Source organism: Rhineura floridana, chromosome 7 (genome assembly GCF_030035675.1).
Source record: "Rhineura floridana isolate rRhiFlo1 chromosome 7, rRhiFlo1.hap2, whole genome shotgun sequence".
In the NCBI taxonomy this organism is placed as follows: domain Eukaryota; kingdom Metazoa; phylum Chordata; class Lepidosauria; order Squamata; family Rhineuridae; genus Rhineura; species Rhineura floridana.
In genome coordinates this window covers 36,386,877-36,408,662 of record NC_084486.1, presented here as the reverse complement: position 1 = coordinate 36,408,662, position 21,786 = coordinate 36,386,877, and the positions used below count along the sequence as shown (strand labels likewise).

The 21,786-nt window shown below is 40.9% G+C and overlaps 1 protein-coding gene across 20 annotated transcripts in view; it reads left to right on the top strand.

Annotated features, from left to right (window-relative positions):
- CDH23 (cadherin related 23) overlaps positions 1–21,786 on the top strand; it is a 785,528-nt gene that overhangs the window by 358,531 nt on the left and 405,211 nt on the right. For 19 of the 20 annotated variants that reach the window (XR_009763949.1, XR_009763950.1, XM_061635232.1 and 16 more), the window contains exons 7-8: positions 324–518; positions 2,992–3,120. Coding sequence is in view for 17 of the 20 variants with exons in the window: in XM_061635232.1 (XP_061491216.1) it covers positions 324–518; positions 2,992–3,120 (324 nt within the window). In the remaining 3 variants the exon portion in view is untranslated. Of the gene's footprint in view, positions 1–323; positions 519–2,991; positions 3,121–21,336; positions 21,423–21,786 lie in introns of those variants that run through there. The other variant, XM_061635235.1, reaches the window with a different exon arrangement.

Below are 21,786 nucleotides of genomic sequence, written 5' to 3'. Positions count from 1 at the left end.
AAAGCTGTCTGCGTTGGTAAAAAAAACCTCATTTCTGTTGTATAGTTTTAGAAAGGGTATGGCTATGGGGACATGGAACTTCAGACTTTTTCATTACACCACTGAAGGAAATCCAGAGTTAATCATTCTCAAAATAGCCAATTATGTTCCATACACACACACCCAAAACATAACATTGCTTGCACTGGATCTTTTCGTGATGCTTCTTGTGCAGTAAGACAATCATTGATGGATTCTTTTCTTTTTCATTAAAAAATATGGTTGGCTCTAGAGAGGCGCTTCTGCTTACTGCATGTACATTGTTTTACTGTTGTTATTTCTAGAACACACCAGTGGGAACTCCAATTTTCATAGTGAATGCCACAGATCCAGACCAGGGAGCAGGTGGAAGTGTGCTTTATTCTTTCCAGCCTCCATCCAACTTCTTTGCCATTGACAGTGGACGTGGCATTGTATCAGTCATCCGAGCACTGGATTATGAAGTCACTCAGGCCTACCAGCTTCAAGTCAATGCCACAGTGAGTATGAGGCTTTCTGCTTCTTTTGTCTCATTTGTTCTAAAAAACGTAAGCATTAATGGAAAGGAGCATAGATCGTACATTAACACTACAGTTATGTCTCTTTTACTTCAGGGTTCCTATAAATTGCAACATTAGATATCCTGTCTTTAGAATATTTATAGTAAACAGCTTTTTCTCTGCAGAATGCTTAGATAGTAAGCTAGAGGGTGGGAACATTCTTTAAGGTTATTATCAACAAGGGAAGCAAAGATGTTATAGAAGTAATCATCACCATCATCATATTTATTATTTATATTGAACCAAGAACCAAGTGATGTGCAAACTAATAAAAGCAGAAACAACCTTCCTGAGAGCCAGTATATTGTCTTAAGAAGCAGCTTAAAAGTTAGATGCTTTACAGTACCTGAAAATCAGGGGTTAATTTGAGTTAGAACTTGGAACTTATGCAAATCTAGTGCCAAACATGGAACATGCGTAGTACCTCAAAATACATGAGGAGAGATGCCTTTCTCTCTGCCCTCAATAAGCACAGTCAGTCCAGTCCACACACATCTCAGTCAGCAGCCAGAGTCAGAGGGCATAGCTACCTGAGACAAGTCTGAAGCACTTGTTTGTTTGTTTGTTTGTTTATTAAATTTATATTCCGCCCTTCCTCCCAGAAGAAGCCCAGGGTGGCAACAAAATGCTAAAAACACTCTAAAACATCTTAAAAACAGACTTTAAAATATATTAAAACAAAGTATCATTAAAAAAAGCTTTAAAAGCATCTTAAAAAGCAGTTCCAACACAGATGCAGACTGGAAAAAGGTCTCTACTTAAAAGGCTTGTTGAAAGAGGAAGGTCTTCAGTAGGTGCCGAAAAGATAAGAGAGTTGGTGTTTGTCTAATATTTAAGGGGAGGGAATTCCAAAAGGTAGGTGCCACTACACTAAAGGTCCATTTCCTATGTTGTGCTGAACGGACTTCCTAATAAGATGGTATCTGCAGAAGGCCTTCACCTGCTGAGCGCAGTGATTGACTGGGTATATAAGGGGTAAGATGATCTTTCAGGTCCTATATTTGCACCTTAGCCACTCCCTACAATGTGTATTTCTCATACTTCAGCATCTGTATTTCTGATATTTCTTAATGTAATTTATTTAGTGTGGCTGCTTAATGCCATCTTGTTAAAAAGACTGCAAATTTTGCAGATTTTTCTAGATCTGTTAGAATCTGCCTTTCAGGCAATGGGATGAATTAGTATTTGCTCCTTTGGCCATTAAGAGAAAAGAACTTAGTGATCTTTCCCTGTTCTTGAGTTGTCATTTTGACAGATTATGAAACTGCCATGCTGTATTATTCTAGATAGGACAAATGCCATAGTTATACTGCTGGTGAAGGTTACCTTGATAAATGTCTGAATAATGCTTGGCCTTGCCAGATATCTCTAGACCAAAACCCTGACAGTAGCAGGCCAGGACAAGTCCTCTGCCTGAGACTGAACAGTATCTGCCAATCAAAAAGCATAATGTTAGACTAGAGGGATGTCAGGACCCCCACCTGTGGTCACCACCTTGTCACAGTTCTACCTCAGGGTCCTGGTATCTTAATGGTTCTCTCACCGGCTCTAGCAAAGATCTCTCAAGATCCCCCTGCTAGGCAGCACCACCAGACACTCCCTATAAACAATATTGCCTTGAGACTATTCCTTCATCTCCTCCTGGCTTATTGCTACGTTGTGTCTGGGTGCACTTACAGGCCTCAACCCCCCTGTATCTTTATGCCTGTAAAGATTACAGCCCTGGGTTGCTCTGGATACCTGATGATGTTACACTATCTCTTCACCACTGCCACCATTGATACTGTTTCCCAACCTTGGTATAAGCCCTGCCCACCCTTCTGGTCTGTGAAAACCCAGCCAAGGATCAGGTGTTTTGGTAAACCAAGAAATATTTATTTATTTACACAGGGAATAACAAGATTACTTAAAGGTACAGTCAACAAGCGTGTGGTTTCATAAGATGCGTTACTCTTTATGTTTCTTAGACATCAATATCCTGCCTCACTACCTGCCTAATCCAATCCACCCAACAACCCTCTTCAAAACCAACCAAATGAACCGCTCCACAAAAAACAAACCTTCTCTCAACTGTCACCCTCCCATTTATATAGACACTCAAACGCTCAGCCAATCATCATCCAACATTCTTCAACATTCCAACCCATGTACTCCCCCCTCTCACTCAGTCCACTTACCTCATTTGCTCTAATAAACCCACACCTACCATATTTACAGTATTATATATATACAAGAACATCACGAGGGACTAATGTCCAGACTCTGTATAAGATGTCAGCTTTTTAAGCTTCATTTCTAGATACAGATTTTTGCTCTGGGAGACAGCAGAGATATTAATGATGTAAAGGTAATTGGGTTTTTCTTGTGTTCTATTTAATTTTCTTTCAATATTTTTTCCCTCTCCATTTTTAAGGACCAAGATAAAACCAAACCCCTGTCTACTCTGGCCAATCTTGCAATCACCATCACGGATATACAAGATATGGACCCAATCTTCATCAACTTGCCCTATAGTACAAACATCTATGAGAATTCACCTCCGGTAAGAGCTTTTGATAGGTATCTTTGAAGTACTAGGGAAACTACTGAGAACCTCTTGCACATAATCCCCATTGAATCTTCTTGTGCCCACAGATTTGTTGTATTAAGAATTGGTGGTAGGAACTGGAACATACTAGGTGCTATACTTCCAGAGATGAAAATAATATTTTGTAAAAAAAATTAAATAAACTTTAAAGTCTGGTTTGAAAATAACTTTATAGGGCTCTGAACTACAGTACTGGACTACAAAATTGTTAAACAAAAAACTTACTTTCGTGAAGTCACAGCTCAGAAATAGAACATGTTAAAAAAGATACTAATTGCATTTTCAAATGAGTGTCACATGCCAAACAAGCACAACTTCCCAGCTCCTCCTAGCATGATATACAGTCATGGTTGTTCCTTCTCTACAGGGGCATACAGGGCCCCAGAGAAGGATCCATCTGTTTTACAGGTTGACCTGCTCTTTATAAAGTCTACTTCAGCTGGATCAATGTGGCCAGATTGCTAGTGAAGCCAGAAGAAACAGAACCATTAGTTCCATTATTTGATTTCAGCCAGGTCCTGGAACTTATGTTTCCCACATCATACATTATAAATTAATAAGAACAAATGTTTTACTTTTTGAACTGGGTCCAGAGAATAGTCTAGGAGGTCCTGATGCTGTAGCCCTGTGGATATGTATCTGATCCGTACCTAGATGAGAGTATCTGGGAAGCCTGTGTAAATCTCTCTGAGCTTTCTCAGGAAAACCTGGGATAAAATTAGGGATGTGTGGAAATCATGGAGATGTCCGCTGTTCCACAATGTGATATGGGATATCCACAAAATTTCCTCTATTCTTTATAGCTGCTCCATATTTCCTTCCTTTCCTCCTTCAGTACACACACACATAGGTACAGTTCAGCCACCACTTCCCTTACTTCCAAACAATCCAAAAGATTGTTGCCCAATCAGAATGGAACGTGGGTATGTCTTAGGGATATGCTAGAATTCTGCCCAGTTCGGATTTTGTACCGAATTTCCCATGAATTCTCTTATTCTCAATTGGATTTTAATGTAGTGAATTTCCATGGCTATTTTTGAAAGGGGACTTTTTTTTTAAAAAAATCAATATTTTCTTCAAAATATAAAAAAATTAAAAGGAAATAATGATATTCCTCCTTCAAAATATCAAAATTTCCTTTAAAAATATTGATACCTATTTTTTCCAAGTGAAAAAAATAAAAATGTAAATGTACTGCCTTCAAGTTGATTCTGACTTATAGTGACCCTATAACTAGGTATACAGTTCAGTAAAAGCAGCAGCTGGTGGATAAAGTACTAACTTGGATCGATACTAGCCTGTTAGGTCGATAGAATGGTTTAGAACCAGTACCAGCCAACAGCTCCCATCCCTAGTGAGTACAGCATAGCAAAGAACTGCAGGAAGTCAGAGAAACAGCACAGGGAGGGCATTTTAATCCACAGTGTGTTGTAATCTGATGCAGAGGGGAACAGATAGCCTCGCAGGCTCTGTGGTAGCCCTTGGACACCGTAGCACCTGCAGCAGCAGGTCCCCCCTGCTTCGTCAGGTACTCACTGCCAAGGTTGAGGGGAAAGCTTGTCACATTTAGGGCCTTTGTAGAAAAAGTTTGTGTAAGGTGTTATGGATCTGAGCTTTTTTATCTGAGTAACATATGCAAGAGTTTGTACATAAGGCTACTAATAATTTTCTCCCTCATGGAAATTAAGTTTGATAGAAAACTACAATATCTATGTAGAAAACTGAACCTGGCAGATTTCCATGGCATCACTAGGTATAATGAATATATAAACAACTCTGTGAGTTAGGTAGACTGAGATTTTCCTGGGTTGCATTCTATACACTGTTCACAGTGTCTGTTAGTGAAATGTAATTGAAATGGGCAGATTTCTCTTGAGCCTGTCAGTCAATCAAGTGATTGTTATGATCAATCAACCAATAAGGCAAAATACAAAGCATAAAATACAAAATCACAGCCTCAATATAATTAGTTACACAAGCTAAGAACTAACAATCATAGTGGGTCTGAAAACATTCAGATATTATGTATGCCTGCTCAGTAATAAATGCACTGGCTCTCTCAAGGCAGATACTCAAAGGTTTCTAAAGATTGACCAGGAAACCACCTCATAAAAGGATATATTATGTATTGTCTCAGCCCCCTGATAAAAACTACTATAAAAGAACACATGAGAGACCATGGTACTGGTTGCCATATGTCAACAAGTGTTTGGGAGAATAAATCTGTAATGATTTTCAGAATTTTACTACAACTTGAGCCTGTCTCTTTGGAAGGCCTAGCCAGGAGCTTTGGGTATGAGATAGGGGTGTGCAAAGAGCCCAAGATTTACCTTGCATTTGTATCTATGTGCTTTCTTAAGAAAATTCTAATCTGTTTCTGAGTCATTCTGTGCTCTCTCTCTCCGTTTTAATCTATGTTTCAGGTTCCAGGCTGCTCTGTGTAAAATGAAGTTCTGTGTTCCCCATTCACTATAATGGGGAATCTAAAAATGTCTATACACTTTTCTCCTTTTGGCCAAGTGGATGAAATTTCCAGCCAAAGGATCCTCTCCAGAGTTCCTCTCTGCATTGCAGACAAAAAGGTCCAGGGTTTTTTGCGAGGGACTTTTCCTCCATAATCCATATTAGGGCACTTCCTTTATTAGTCAGTTAAAACTCCAGAATACCTATTATTTTTGAGGAGTGGAGATTTGTCTCTTGCTCTTTTTTACCTTAAAATAATTAAGAGGTGACTGAGTGTTATGTATACTTGCTTGTGCACAGGCCTTACATGAGGCTAGCTAGAATGCTGCCTGCAGAGTTCTGAAGAGCTCTGGTTTTGTTGTTGTTGTTAAAGCAGAGTAATGTAAGCTTTTTAAAACTTTAAATGAAAGTTTTGATTTTTGAATGAATTCTCCGCTGCTGTGATTTAACAAAAAAAAATTCAGAGCTCGTCAGTGCTCAGCAGGCAACATTTTGGACAGCCTTACTTCTTCCAAAACCCATAGATGTAGAGAAATGAAAAGATATATTAATATATAAAGCTATGCAATACAGAAAAAACAGAGTTAGAAAGCTTTGTGTGGGCCCTGATTTGATTCATGTTTATTGGTATCACAATTCAACTTGGTTTGTGGGCGGATCCCTGAACCACTCCGATTCACCTCATTATTTAGCCTCCACACAGAGCTGATGCACGTCCCTGGTATGAAAACAGGTAGATGCTTCCATCTCTCATTTTGTTGTTCAAAAGCGAACTACAACAGAGAGAGTGATTTCTCCTCTGTTTGGCAGGGAGAAACCACTGTGAGAAGAGTGATCCAGTGGTCCATATGTGCAAAATAATTCTCTTTGATAGTATTCACTTCTGAATGATGCAGAAACATTTGTTCTCTAGTCAAACATGTACCAGCTAAAAGTAGAAATAGCTGAGGATACTAGATGAAAGGTACCATGTAACAGTTGCTGATGTTGTAAATGTAAGAAATTCAGGACTTCTTGAAGAGAAGGATTTGTTTCCCTCCTTAATAAAGGGTTTGTTAGCTATTTGACCAATAAAGCCCTTGTTCTTAACTTAAAAGGCTGAAGTAGCTGGAGAAGAGGAAAGTCACTGATTAATACAGATGACTATAGGAACTGCATGCACATTGTTCCAGACTTTATATTAAAGCTTTTCTTTACACAAGACAGTATAAGCAGTGGAGAAGAATATAAAAAAAATCCTGCCTAGTGCATTAATAACAAGTGGGAAAGAAGAATGATATGGTATTACAGAAATGGAAATCCCCACTAGCATCTAAGATTATGTACTGGATCACCTTCACTTGTGTGACCTTGAACCCATAGAAGGAATATCTCTCAAGTTAAATGATAATATAGCAATGTCTGGAACTAAATCATCATTTTCTATTGACACTTTCAGTAACATACATTACAATTAATGTCAGATGGCCAACTACTTACACAGGGCACCAAAAAAAAAAAAAAAAAAGCCCTGGAAAGAATTTGTGTCTAACATGAAATACAGTATTTCTCAAGAATACAGGATTTGAATGTGCTTTAAAAAGACCTGAATTTGTTTCCCCCCCCCTTTAACTTGATCTGACGAATAGTTTAGAATGGGGAAGCCAATGTGGTACCCTCCAGATGCTGCTGAATTCCAACTTGCATCAGTCCCAGTCAGCATGGCCAAAGGTGAGGGATCATGGGAGTTGTACTCCAACAACTTCTAGTAGGTTAGAATTGGCTAACCCTAGTCTTAAAGGAATTAATGTGAAAATCAGAATTCTGACCTTGTGCATTACCGTATTTCTTCTTAGTATGTGCTAAGTTTGATACTGACGGATTTCCACATCATATTCTCTGTTGTCATTTGATGTGTAAGCAGGTAAATGTTCAGAGAAGGTCCTCTCTGTGACTGATAGATTGAAAATGAACAATCACATGTATTTTTCCTCTAGGGAACTGCCTGAGAACTCAACAGAGAGTACAGAAGAACATAAAATTGCATGTGCATGGTGCCATTCCCCCCCCCAAGAAAGAGCCTCACCAAAACAACAGTTGTGAATTATTATTCTTATCTATCTTTCCTTTCAATATGCTTTGAACACTCTCATATCTCCAAAGGTTTTGCTTGTATCTCTGGCCAAGGCTTTTTGCAGCCCAAATGGCTGAGTGCTTCTGTCATTGGTGGACAGATGAAAAACAAATCCAGAAAAACTAATGAATAATTTTCACTTAGATTATGAGTCTTTATTGGTTCCCTTCATCTAGAAATAATCTGAGGGAGGGTTTAACGAAACAAAGCAAAACCAGAATTGAAATAGCTTGCTGGGATTTTTTAATCTCATTTTGCATCTTGTAGTCTCAATATATGCTATGTGAACATAGCCCTGGGCTCCTGCTGGGAAGAAGGGTGGGATATAAATCAAATAAATCTCTCATTTAAATCTTCACCGGAGAGGGCTGTGGAGACCATGTCCAAGTGCCTGGAATCTGTGAGTGGATGGATGGGCAGGAACAGGTTGAAGTTGAACCCTGATAAGACCGAGGTACTACTTGTGGGAGACAAGGGAGGGTTAGGAGATGTTGACCTGGTGTTTGGTGGGGTGAAGTTGCCCCTACAGGACCAGGTCCGCAGCATCGGGGTTGTTCTTGATTCCAGGCTGTCCATGGAGGCTCAGATTTCGGCTGTGAGCCGGGCAGCTTGGTATCAATTACACCTTATACGTAGGCTGCAACCCTACCTCCCTGTTCAACAGCTCCCGCTCGTGGTGCATGCCCTGGTCACCTCTCGATTAGACTACTGTAATGCGCTCTATGTGGGGTTACCCTTGAAAACGACCCGGAAATTACAACTTATACAGAATGCAGTGGCACGCTTACTTACCAACAGCCGCCGCCGGGACCACATCACGCCAGTATTATTTGATCTACACTGGCTGCCGGTTGTTTTCCGGGCCCGATTCAATGTGTTGGTTTTAACCTTTAAAACCCTGTACGGTTTCGGCCCAGCTTACCTGAAAGAGCGCCTCCACCGCCACCAATTATGCCGCCCAACTAGATCAGCCACACAAGGCCTTCTCTCAGTCCCGCCAACCAAAACAGCTAGGTTGGTGGGTACTAGGGAGAGAGCCTTTTCTGTGGTGGCCCCCACTCTCTGGAACTCCCTCCCATGTGATCTTCGACATGCCCCTTCCCTAGATGTATTCCACAAGGCCCTGAAGACGTGGCTATTCCAACAAGCCTTTGAGGTCCTTGGGATGGGTAAATCGCCATGAGTCTGTCATCTATCGTATGTTGTTAATATAATTGCTTTTATATGTATTGATGACTGTCCAGTATTTTTATCTATTGTTATTAATGTGATTGCATCTGATATTATTGTATTTTATCTTTTTTAATGTACGTCGCCTAGAGTGGCTAAATGCCAGATAGGTGACAAACAAATTTATTATTATTATTATTATTATTATTATTAAAATAAATAATAAATAATAACAGCAACATTTATATACCACCTTTCCTCCAAAGAGCTGAAAGTGGTGTACATGGTTTCCCTCTTTCCATTTTTCCTCACAACAACCCTGTGCGGTAGGTTAGTCTGAGAACCTGAGACTGGCCCAAGGGTCACCAAGTAAGCTTCATGGCTGAGTGGGGATTTGAACCCTGGTCACACAGGTCATAGTCCAACACTCTAACCATTACACCACACTGATTCTCTTATATTAAGTTTATGCATGTAGTAGAAATATCTAAAATCACTGCTATGCCACTTCTATCCTGACCTATTACGGGCATAAATGTAGAAAATTTACCATTTTATGCTCATATATATATATATATATATCTCCCACATTGATGTTGTCATAAACTGATTGCCACAGAGCCACCGTCCTGACTCTGGCATCACTACAGCTTACCTGCATGGTATTGAAGCAAGACAGCCATGAAGTGGGGGGAGGACCGTAGGTCAGTGGTAGAGCATCTGCTTTGCATGCAGAAGGTCCCAAGTTCAGTTCCTGGCATCTGCAGGTAGGACTGGCAGAGACCCCTGCCTGAAACCCTGGAGCGATGCTACCAGTCAGTGTAGACAATACTGAGCTACATGGACCAATGGTCCGACTTGATATAAGGCAGCTTCCTATGTACGAGTGGAGCCAACTTGATGCTTCTGCTGGTGCATCTGCACAGCTTCAACAGCTTTCTACACTGCCACCTGCCCTGCCCAGTGCTGCTGATGTCAGGAGGGTGCCTCAGCTGCTCTGCCCCACCACAGTAGTCACTATAGGATTTCCTATGTTAAAATCAGACGGCCTGCATGCCTTTTTCTGTGTTAATAAGGTTATCTGCTGTTATTGCACATGCAGTCCTCTTGTACACACAAGATGCTGCTGCTTATGTTGATCTAATAGGTTGTACAAAGGTCAAGAATGATTGTACTTGGCCTATCTATTTACATGTGTCTCTATATTTATCAGTGACACACAATATGTCTGAATTTTTCTATCTTCATATCAAGCATGAGTATCTAATCTAAAACTGTAGACGTTACCTAATAAAATCCTCCTTTTGGGGATTATTGCATCAAATTTTAATTTTCTCACTCAAGTAACAGCATGTCATCCAGCTCGTCCATGAAGAGTTGACAGAAGGAAAAGAACTGGATAAACTGCAGTAAATTACTGCAAGCAGATTCCTATCAGCCCTTTGACTGGAATTAAGGAGTGCGAAATAGGATTTCTTGCCTCTGGAATCTGCTGTGGCAACTTTCCAAGGTACCCTTCTACTCCCCCTCCCCAGCTCCTCCTACTGTGATACAGAGCTCCAGTTTGCCTTTTAAGTCCTTAATCCTATAATAGAAGAAAGGAGAGAAAGAAAGACAAGCTGCTGTAACTTCATTTTTATGGAATCAGAATATGGTGGCATAACACAAAAAACATTGTTTGCCCTTGTAGACCTTTTTCGTAACCCCTAAACATGTTGTATTAGGTGGGAAAGTAGGGAGAGAGATTGCAAGCTACTGCATGTGCTTTCTTAAAATGTGAGATGTATAACTGAACTTGGTGGGATGACTCCCATGACTGGAATACAGCAATTGAAGGATATAACTTGTTCAAAAAGAACAGAAGGAATGAAAAGGGAGGTGGAATTGCGCTATATGTTAATATATATCCCTGCACAGAAATACAGGAAGATGAGCTTGGTAGTTCCACCGAGAGTATCTGGATTAAAATTAATGGGGCAAGTAATAAAAGAAAAGTGGTGCTTGGAGTCTATTACCGACCACCCAATCAAGGAGAAGACGAGAATGTAACTTTTGAAAAGCAAATTGCCAATGTTTCGAGGAGGCATGATGTAGTAGTAATGGGGGATTTCAATTATCCCGATATCTGTTGGGAGACAAATTCTGCCAAACACGACCCCTCCAAGAAATTTCTGATTGTGTTGGAGATAACTTTCTCCTATAGAAAGTGGAGGAAGCAACCAGAGGATCAGCTGTCCTTGACTTGATTTTAACCAATAGAGATGATTTGGTGGATGAAGTGGCAGTTGCGGGAACTCTGGGGGAAAGTGACCACAACATACTTGAATTCTTGATTTTAACAGACGCAAAAGCTGAGAGTAGCCATACACGCACCCTGGACTTCAGGAAAGCTGATTTTAATAAACTCAGAATAATTGTAAGTATGGTTCCATGGCAAGCGACCCTAATGAGAAAAGGAGTCCAAGATGGGTGGGAGTTTCTAAAAAAGGAAATTCTAAAAGCTCAATGGCAAGCAATTCCAACAAGGAAAAAAGGGGGGAAACAACAGAAGAAGCCAATGTGGCTTCACAAAAAGCTTAGAGAGGACCTGAAAACAAAAAAGGACACATACAGGAAGTGGAAAGAAGGCCAGGCCACAAAGGAAGAGTAAAGGCAAGTATCACGGAATTGCAGGGATGGTGTCAGGAAGGCTAAAGCTGAGAATGAACTGAGGTTAGCGGGGGATGCTAAAAGCAACAAGCTTTCTTCAGGTATGTCCATTGTAAAAGACAGAGAAAAGAAACGGCACAGCTACTCAGTGAGGATGGCAAAATGCTAACAGATGAAAAAGAAAAGGCAGAAGTGCTCAGTTCCTACTTTGGCTCAGTCTTCTCCCAAAAAAGGATCTGTGACCCTCCCGGGAAACATGAAGTAGAAGAGGCAGGATTGGAGCTTGAGATTGATAGACAAATGGTCAAGGGATACCTAATCACTTTGAACGAGTTCAAATCGGCAGGGCCCGATAAACTGCATCCTAGAGTATTGAAGGAACTGGCTGAAGAACTCTCAGAACCGCTGTCTATTATCTTTGCAAAATCATGGAGGACTGGTGAAGTGCCGGATGACTGGAGGAGAGCTAATGTTGTCCCTAACTTCAAAAAAGGGAAAAAGGAGGAACCGGGGAACTACAGACCAGTCAACCTAACATAAATCCCTGGAAAAACTCTGGAGCAGATTATAAAGCAGTCAATCTGTAAGCACCTTGAAAACAATGCAGTGGTTTCTAGGAGCCAACGTGGATTTATGAAGAACAAATCCTGCCAAACTAATCTTATCTCATTTTTTGATCGGGTAACCTCCCTTGTAGACTGTAGGAATGGTGTGGACATAATATACCTCGACTTCAGCAAAGTTTTTGACAAAGTGCCCCATGATATTCTGATTAGAAAGCTAGCTAAATGTGGGCTGGATGGAACAACTATCAGGTGGATCCACAGTTGGCTCCCGAATCGTACTCAAAGAGTGCTTATCAATGGTTCCTTCTCAAACTGAGCAGAAGTAACGAGTGGGATACCACAGGGCTCGGTCCTGGGCCCAGTGCTCTTCAACATTTTTATTAACAACTTGGATGAGGAGGTACAGAGCATGCTTATAAAATTTGCAGATGATACAAAATTGGGGGGCATAGCTAATACCATGGAAGATAGAAACAAAATTCAAAGGGACCTTGATAGGCTGGAGCATTGGGCTGAAAACAACAGAATGAAATTCAACAGGGATAACTGCAAAGTTCTACACTTAGGAAAAAGAAACCAAATGCACAGTTATAAGATGGGGATACTTGGCTCAGCAATACATGTGAGAAAGATCTTGAGATTGTTGTTGAGCTGAATATGAGCCAAGTGTGATGTGTCTGCAAAAAAGGTAAATGCTATTTTAGGCTGCATTAACAGAAGTATAGTTTCTAAATCACGTGAAGTATTAGTTCCCCTCTATTCAGCACTGGTTAGGCCTCATCTTGAATACTGCATCCAGTTCTGGTCTCTGCACTTCAAGAAGGATGCAGACAAACTGGAACAGGTTCAGAGGAGGGCAACAAGGATGATTAGGGGACTGGAAACAATGCCCTATGAGGAGACTGAAAGAACTGGGCATGTTTAGCCTGGAGAAGAGAAGACTGAGGGGAGATATGATAGCACTCTTCAAGTACATGAAAGGTTGTCACATAGAGGAGGGCCGGGATCTCTTCTCAATCATCCCAGAGTGCAGGACATGGAATAATGGGCTCAAGTTGCAGGAAGCCAGATTTCGACTGGACATCAGGAAAAACTTCCTAACTGTTAGTGCAATACGACAATGGAATCAATTACCTAGAGAGGCAGTGGACTCTCCAACACTGGAGGCATTCAAGAGGCTGCTGGACAGCCATCTGTCGGGAATGCTTTCCTGCATTGAGCAGGGGGTTGGACTTGATGGCCTTATAGGCCCCTTCCAACTCTACTATTCTATGATTCTATGTTTTGAGTGATTTCTCTGCAACTCCTATTATAATTGCATAAACCCTGTGCATGCATGGGCACACATACAGTGTCCAAACAAATAAAAGGAAATTTAACACCTCTGAAATACAGGAAAAGGCCAGAAACAGACAATTGTTTTCAAAAGTGTTAGAAGATAGCTTAATAGAGTTATCAGTGTTGCCCATAGTGTACCCAAGTATTTATTTTGTATTGCTACATCTCTGGTAAAATAGATTTTGTAGGCTTTTCAAGGACTACGAAAAAGAGGTTGACCACAAATTGTAGGACAGAAAAGGAGGAGGATGTATAACATGGACAACATATAGTTTCATCCTATTACTTTCAACTATTGTACGTCTCCAGTTTGATTAATCCTTCTACCCTACAGAAGTAGGAGAGTATCTAGAGATGGGTGAGTGAATAGAGGATGATAAATGTGATTTGTACATAATGGAGCCTGATCAATTTTGTGGTTTGTGTTTCATTGTTTAACTCTTTATAATTCTTTATAATAATAATCTTTATTGTTGCGGTCAATGACCAGCATGAGGTAATCTTTAGAAAATGTATGGCCCTGCACTGTCTGCATTGAGGCCTCTGAAAGACCTGTGTATCACTTCTATACCTTATAGTCCTTAGAATTTTGCAATGCCTGGATTATCTCGCAAAATATGTTTGAACTGTGATTCATTAAAGCAGAGGTGGAGAACTTGTGACAATCCAGATGTTATTGAACTCTACTCCCATCAGTCCTCAGTCAGTATGGCCAATAATCAGAGATGATGATGATGATGATGATGATGATGATTATACTGCATTTTCCACAAATATACATGTGTTCAAAGCGGTTCACACAGATAATCCAAATGCAATAGCACAACACATAATAAAGAGTATAATCACTAAATCAGGAAAATATATAAATATACAGTACATCAAAACATAAATGAGCATAAAGCTCATAAAGAGATGATGGGAGTTTGTAGTCCAGCAACATCTGAAGGACCATAGGTTCTCTATCCCTGCATGCCTGAGACTGAAATTATTCAATATTTGTTTCTGTAATTTGAGCATGTCCTTGTCTTATGCATTGATCAGGGGTGGCCTCCGAGCCAATCATGGCCTCAGAAGGGGTCCAGTTTGGCCTTGAGGCCATTTTCCCAACATGTGGAGGGCCCTCTCACCTGCCAGCTGGCATCATTAGTGACAATAGCTGATGGATGGGAGGCAGGGATGGGGCTAGCTGCATGGTGCCAATCCGCATGCACTCCGTTAGTCCGTTGTTTCTTTACCAGTCCGTCCTATTTTTGTTTCTGCTTTCTCTGGTCCTTACCGATTCGATCTGCTGCTTGCATTTTTCGGCAATTCAATCAGCAGGTTTTTTGTTTTCAGGTGTTGTGAAAATTACGTAATTATTTTCATAGATACTTATGTAAATGACAGCATCCATGTAGTTTTCTGGCAGCGGAGAAACACATTATGTAATTTTCAGGTTGCTGACATGAATGAATGATCACACCGTTCCACATGTTTTTTTGGTGTTGGGTAAAACATTGCATAATTTTTAGGTAGCTGCCTTGAATGAATGATCCCAGTGTTCCATGTGGGTTTTTGGCACCGGGGTAAAACATTGCATAATTTTTAGGTCACTTACGTGAATGAATTCATCACAGTGTTCCACGTGGTGTTTTTTCCTATTTTTACATATCAATGAGGCAGATAATCATCTTTGAATCTGTCTTGCCTCAGGCTTACTCTCTTTTGGATATGGTCTGTGCCAATTTGGAAACAGTGATATCTCATAGAGGAGAGGACAGTACACCCACCCCTTTCCCAGCGTGAATGATTGATTTCTACTTTTACCAAACTAAATGGTTGGTGGGCACCACAGTGTGTATGTGTGTTGTTCATAATAATTTATTTTTTACAAAAGAAAGGGGGGTCCTGAAGAACCCTTTGGGAGAAGAGATAATAATGATAATGCGATAATAATTTTTTTTTTCATAATATATAATGGACAAATGGAAATCCTGTGGTTGACGCAATATCTTAATTACAAGAAAAATTACATAAAATAGGGGGAGGATTTTGAGGGGAAAAACCTTGCCAATTGCAGTCGCAGCCACAAAATCCATGCTGATTAACCGTGACACACTGCAAGAGATTGGTCCCGCTCCGAAGGAATAGCAAGCTAGCAAATTCAGTTGGGATCCAGTACCAGGTTCAATTTTTTTGAATATTCTCCCCCATCCCTAGTAGGAGGACAGGGTTCAATCCTTCATTGACTGTGCAATCCTGTTCTGAGCAGAGAATAAGATCATGCAGCCAAAATAGCTGGATTTAATCCTTGCTCATCAGCTGAGTGTGGATTAAAGCCCCAAAGCGCCTTTTCCAAGTGTCCCCCACTTCCATTATTGACTTCCCAATATTGGGGACAAAGGGGGGAACAGAGAAAATTGGAAAAGCCTTTGCACATCCCCTCCTCCTTCAAGTTCACGATGTCAGAAACCTAAAGCAGGAAGGGGGGGGAACACTTTCAAATCCTTTCCTTCTCTCTCTTCAGATGGTGCAAAGGAAACCAGTAGGGTTCCCAAGGGCTTGCTGCTACTGTGCAGAGAAACAGGAAAAAGCTTCCTGGCACTTCCCACCACAGCAAGTGCTGGCTTCCTTCTTTCCCTTTCAGTGATGGCGGGGTGGGGGAACAAAGGAGAGAAAGAAGCTTTCATTCCCTCCTTCACACACACCCGCTCCTGCTGGCAGCACTGGCAGCATACGGGAGAGTGGGAAGCCAGCGAGGTTCCCAAGCACCTGCCGCTTCTGTGTGAAGCACCAGAAAGAAGGGCTTTCTTGCAAAGCAGTAGCAGGCTCTTGGGAACCCCACAAGAGACGTTGACAGTTGTGTGTCAGTCATACCCACCTGTCAAATTTGGCCTATGAAGCTGATCCTGATAAGGATCTGGCCTTTGGAGGCAGAAAGGTTCGCTACCCCTGGCATAAATGGTTCCATATCTCTCCCCCATCTTTAAAAATCTTGTGTTAGTTCAGGTTGGAGTTCTTCTGACATTCTTTCCAAGCATGATACTTGGTTAGGTCTTACACTTGAGTAAACTGTTGTACAGATTCTGTTTTTTTCTTTAAGAACATCAGTGACCAACTGAAAGGTAGCTAGTCCTTCCAGCATCACACCAGCATTGCCCTCTTGTTTGTTTATTTGTTATTAAATTTATATCCTGCCCTTCCTCCCAGAAGGAGCCCAGGGTAGCAAACAAGGGATAAAACAGTAAAACATCTATAAAACAAAGCATCTTAAAAATCTTTTAAAATGACATCTTTAAAAACATCTTTAAAACAATTCCAACACAGATACAGACTGGGATACGGTCTCTATTTAAAAGGCTTGTTAAAAGAGGAAGGAGTTCAATAGGCACCGAGAAAAACAACAGAGGTGGCACCTGTCTGATATTCAAGGGGAGTGAATTCTGAAGGGAAGGTGCCATAGCATCTAATGACCACTCCCAACAGCTTCATATAGATGTTAAACAACATTGGGTACAAGATGGTACCCTAAGGCACCCCACAGCACAACCACCAGGTGCTGACAAACAATCACCCAATGCTATTCTCTGAGAGCAACCCTGGTGATAGGATTGGAAAACAAGGCCTCTGATACCCATCTCACTGAGTCAGCTCAGAAGGATACCATGTTCAATGGTATCAAAAGCTGCTGAGATCAAGTAAGAATAATAGGGTTGCACTCCCTCTGTCCTTCTTCTCCCAAGGCTGATTCAGGCCCATAACCAGGCCTGAACCCAGACTGGAATGGGTCAAGATAATCTGTTTCATCCAAGAGTACCTGCAATTGCTGCACCACAACCCTCTCGATCACCTTTCCTAAAAACGGGGTATTTGTGACCAATGGGTCAAGAGTGGTTTTTTCAGGAGCAGATTACCACCTCTTTCAGGGCAGCTGGGATCATTTCTTCCTGCAAAGACATGTTGACCACACCCTGGATTGACTTGGTCATACCCCATCAGCAAGCTTTAATAAGCCAAGAAGGGCGAGGGTCAAGAAGACACATTGCTGGCCGCATCATTGCAAGCTCCATATCCACATCATTAGGCTGCATCAACTGAAACTGACTCCAAGAAGTTGCAGCAATTGTTGCACTGTACATTGCACTGGGGGCTTCAGTAAATGTGGATGGGGCATCAAGATTGCTATGGTGGTGAGCAACTTTACCTTCAAAGTGCCTTGCACGCAATTCACAGTGGTTTCTGATGGGACTAAAACTCCATTTCCTCACGTAGATGGACCCAGGACAATATGGAAAAGCTCCACTGATCACTACTTGAGGATGTGATGGAGGCAGAAAAGGAGGCCTTCTTCAATGCCCTCACCACCACACAGTAGGCACAGTTATGTTTGTGCCTGATCAGTCTCACAATACGACTTTCACCACTTGCGCCCTAGGCATTGTTAGGCCTGTTTCATTGCCCTTAGTTCACCGATGTATCATGCTTCAAAATGGGCTCCACAATGCCGGCGAGGGTGCTCAGGGGCAACCGTGCTAAGAGCCCAACACATCTTGTTCCAAAGTGTGACATGGTCTTCAACAGGGTTACCTGCTGTATCTACTGGACCCCCCCTCCCAGGTCATTCAGGAATCCAGTGGATTCCATTAGTCTCCAGGGTGGACCATCTTATTCTGTCCACCACCCCTGGAGGGAAGGATCAGAGCCGTAAGTCCAAATTTGTTCGCATCATCCTTACTGAAAGCAGCACATCTCTTAATTGGAGCAGAGGAGTGATGATGATTGGAGCACATTAGGAAGGCGCTGGTTCCTTTTACAATTTGGTGTTGCAGGTTTTAATGAAAAATGAGCTAGGTAAGCAATTTTACTTACAAACCTATAAGTACGCAACAGAAAGCATTGCAGATGTGATATCCCAACACTTTAAACTGCAAAGGGAAGAAGCTTTGGGGCCCAGTTAATATATGAGCCCTCAAAAGTTTTGTGATCAAGATGGTGTTTTAATGTTGGCATAGCAACTGCTTCTATAACAAATAGATACATGTCCGTGAACAAGTTCTTCCTGCTCCTCTTTAAGAAATATAACCATGTTAAAGAAATAGAGTTGGTTCATGCTGCCTTGGCCCCAGAGACTCAGCATCGCTCATTTAATTCTTCCTCATAATATTTTAGTCTACATGTGAATGTTTTATTAGAAGCTCAACATTTTATTAAAAGGGATCTAGCTATCCATATCCTCTCCCTTTACCCTAAAAAGGGAAATGGTAGAATTTAGACTGCAGCATTTCCAGAGAGCCGCTAGCTCTTCTGAGCAACAGATAAGTGGCTCATGATGAAAAATATACAGAATATCCTTAGAAGAATAGTTGCAATGACCTGGTTTCCCTTTCTTTCCAAAAATAAAATTGAAGGCAGACATGATCATGAGGAACCATGTGAAAACATAGGGTTCCTTCATATGTTATTGTGAAGTTCCGATAGACAGTATGTGAGTTACCGCCAATCTAGTTTTCACATTTCAAGCATCATGTGAAGGGGAAATTGTGAATTTCCTCTGCTGGGAGATGCATGAAGTTATACCCTTTTGGGGAGCACAAATAAGACAGCAGTGCTGTATCCCCTCATTTGGGAGTAGGCCTCGTTGAACTCAGTGGGGCTTACTTCTGAGTAGACATGTACAGAATTGCACTGTAAATCTGCTGGTTAATTGATATATGAATATGCAGCTTGTGTTAATGATCTTGGATTCAACAGAAAGGTCATTCAGAGAGGAAAACCCTTTTCCCTTTACAATAGCATCAACAGTACTAAACTATTTCTGACTGTGATCATAATACAGGGAGGCCACAAAAGGTTTAGCTTGTTAGGTTAATGCTGTTCCATAAATATCTACAGACCAATTACTATTCCTATGCTGTCACTAACCCTGCCTTGCTCAGCAGCTGCCTTCCTTTTGAAATGTGCTGCACAGTTTGTGACACCATTCCAAGCTGCTCTCCCTTTTGACAAGTGAATGAACTGTCAGATAGGCCATGGTTTTACCCAGTGCCTTTGGAATGTAGGAGCACTTTAGTTTACAAATGAGATGCCAGACATCACACCTCTCCTGTGGGAATTATAAAGAGTAGCACATTGGGGATTGGATCACTAAATCTCATCATATACAGAATTATTTTCCCCCTGCATATTGGTTTCTTCAGTGTTATGTTGGAATCTGTTTATAGACTCTCTTTCAAATTCTTTCCAGCTGGTTGAAAATTTGAGATCATCACAAGATGCCATTAAGCCCAAATGTCTCCTCAGGCATAGATGTCTCCTCAGACATAGAACTGGAAATGGGTGTGAGCTTTAAACAATGGAAGAGAAGCAAGGTCTTCAGATACAAAGATGGAGATATGGTAGGGTATTCAAAAATTGAAGAGGGTCTAAATCAAGAACATCATTCATGATTTGAATACTTCCAAACAAGAAATTTGATAATATCATGAAGGTAATCATAACAAGAGGATTAACACATTTTGGAAAAAATCATAATACAAGTTAGAGATCATTTAATATAAAAGTAAGATAATTTGCTTTTGCAATATGATACAGATCCAGAACAAATAAGAGTTAGTAATTAAGTAGGCACATAGGGGAAAACATATCAATGGATATATGAGGCAAACTATGGAAAAAGAACTCACATTTTCTCTAAACAGAAGAGAAAATTGCTGTAAGATGATGGCTACACAGTATGTAACTCCAGTGATTATAAATAGAATTAACAGCAATTATTCCAGTAAATGTTGGAAATGTAAAATGGAGAGGGGCAATTATCACATGTGGTGGGAATGTCAAGTTGCAAAAACGTATTGGGAAAATTAAGAAATGTATAATGAAAATAATAGGATGAGTGATTCCGCTACAGCCTGCTTTTTAAAATTATTATTGTTGTTGTTATAAAGTTTATTTTTATTTATTTAACAAAAACCCTGCTTAATTAAAATAATATCTAAGCAATTAAAAATATTTATTAAAAATCCAATAAAATCAAAATTGAAAAACAAGTATACACATCCAGACATGCCTGCTGAAACAAAATGTTTTTAGCAGGTGTCCGAAACAATACGGTGATGGTGCCTGCCTTATGTTAAAAGGCAGGGAGTTCCAGAGCATGGGTGCTGCCACACTAAAGATAAATTCCTCACAGACTGGTATCTGATTTATGATTAGGGTTGCCAGGCTCAGGGCCTGAGAATGATTCTGTACATTTAAGAGAAGAGAAAATTCAGCCAAGTGCACCCTCCAAGAGGTCTTCTGTATCTTTAAAAGTTGTGCAGGGGGAAGGGAGAATTTCACCTTGTGGTTTTTCCCATTACCGTGTTGCAAGAACACCTGCACTTGGCTGAATTTTCTCTTCTCTTAAAGATACAGAATCATTCTCAGGCCCTGATCCTGGCAACCCTATTTATGATGAATATTACAATTAAAACATAAACATTATTTCTAGCCCAGGTTTTGGATGGGGCCATGTATGTGGCAATTCCTGGGTCATATACAGTCACCTCTCCACACACTCCTCTTTTAGCAAGTCTGAAAAAAAGCTCAAGTCTTTCAAAGGATCAGTCAAGGCCCCAAAATGGAGAACTTAAAGGGGGAGGGGGGGAACTTGCAAAAGCTTCTGTCAAATGAGAGACTTAAACGAGCAGGAAGACTTGGAAGAGGCTTTTTCAAGTCTCTTCTCTCCCTTTAAGTCGCTGATCTTCGGTGACTTAAAAGGAAAATGCGGGGAAACTTGGAAAATGCTTTAAGACAGCTCCTGTGCTCTTGTTTGAACCAATGGAAACGCAGGAGCTGTTTTAAAGACTTCACGTGCAAGCTGTTTCAAAGGGCATAATTGCACAGGGTTTTAATTTTCACTCAGATGATACTTGGAGATTAAATCCAGCGGCTTTGGCTTCCCAATCTTGTTTTCTGCTGGGAACAGGATCATACAGGTAAGGCAGGATTAAACTTTGTCCTCCTGCCCATCATCTGGTGTCAGTAGTGACATCAGTTGATGGGCGGATGGTTGTGGTTTGGAGAAAATGACCTCGAGGTCCATGATTGGGCTGGAGGCTGGAGGTTCCAACCCCTGTGATAGATGAGATATTCAGAAATGTTTACATGACACACTTGTATTTTTAAAAAATACAGTTTTTAAAAACTGAGGAAGATTGTGGAAATGGTTTATATATGCATATATGAGGAGCTGCCTTCTACTGAAATAGATGATCATTGGTCCAACTATCCTAGTATGCTCTACTTCAACTGGCAGTGGATCTCCAAGGTTCTAGGAAGAGGTCTTCCTTAGACTTGCTA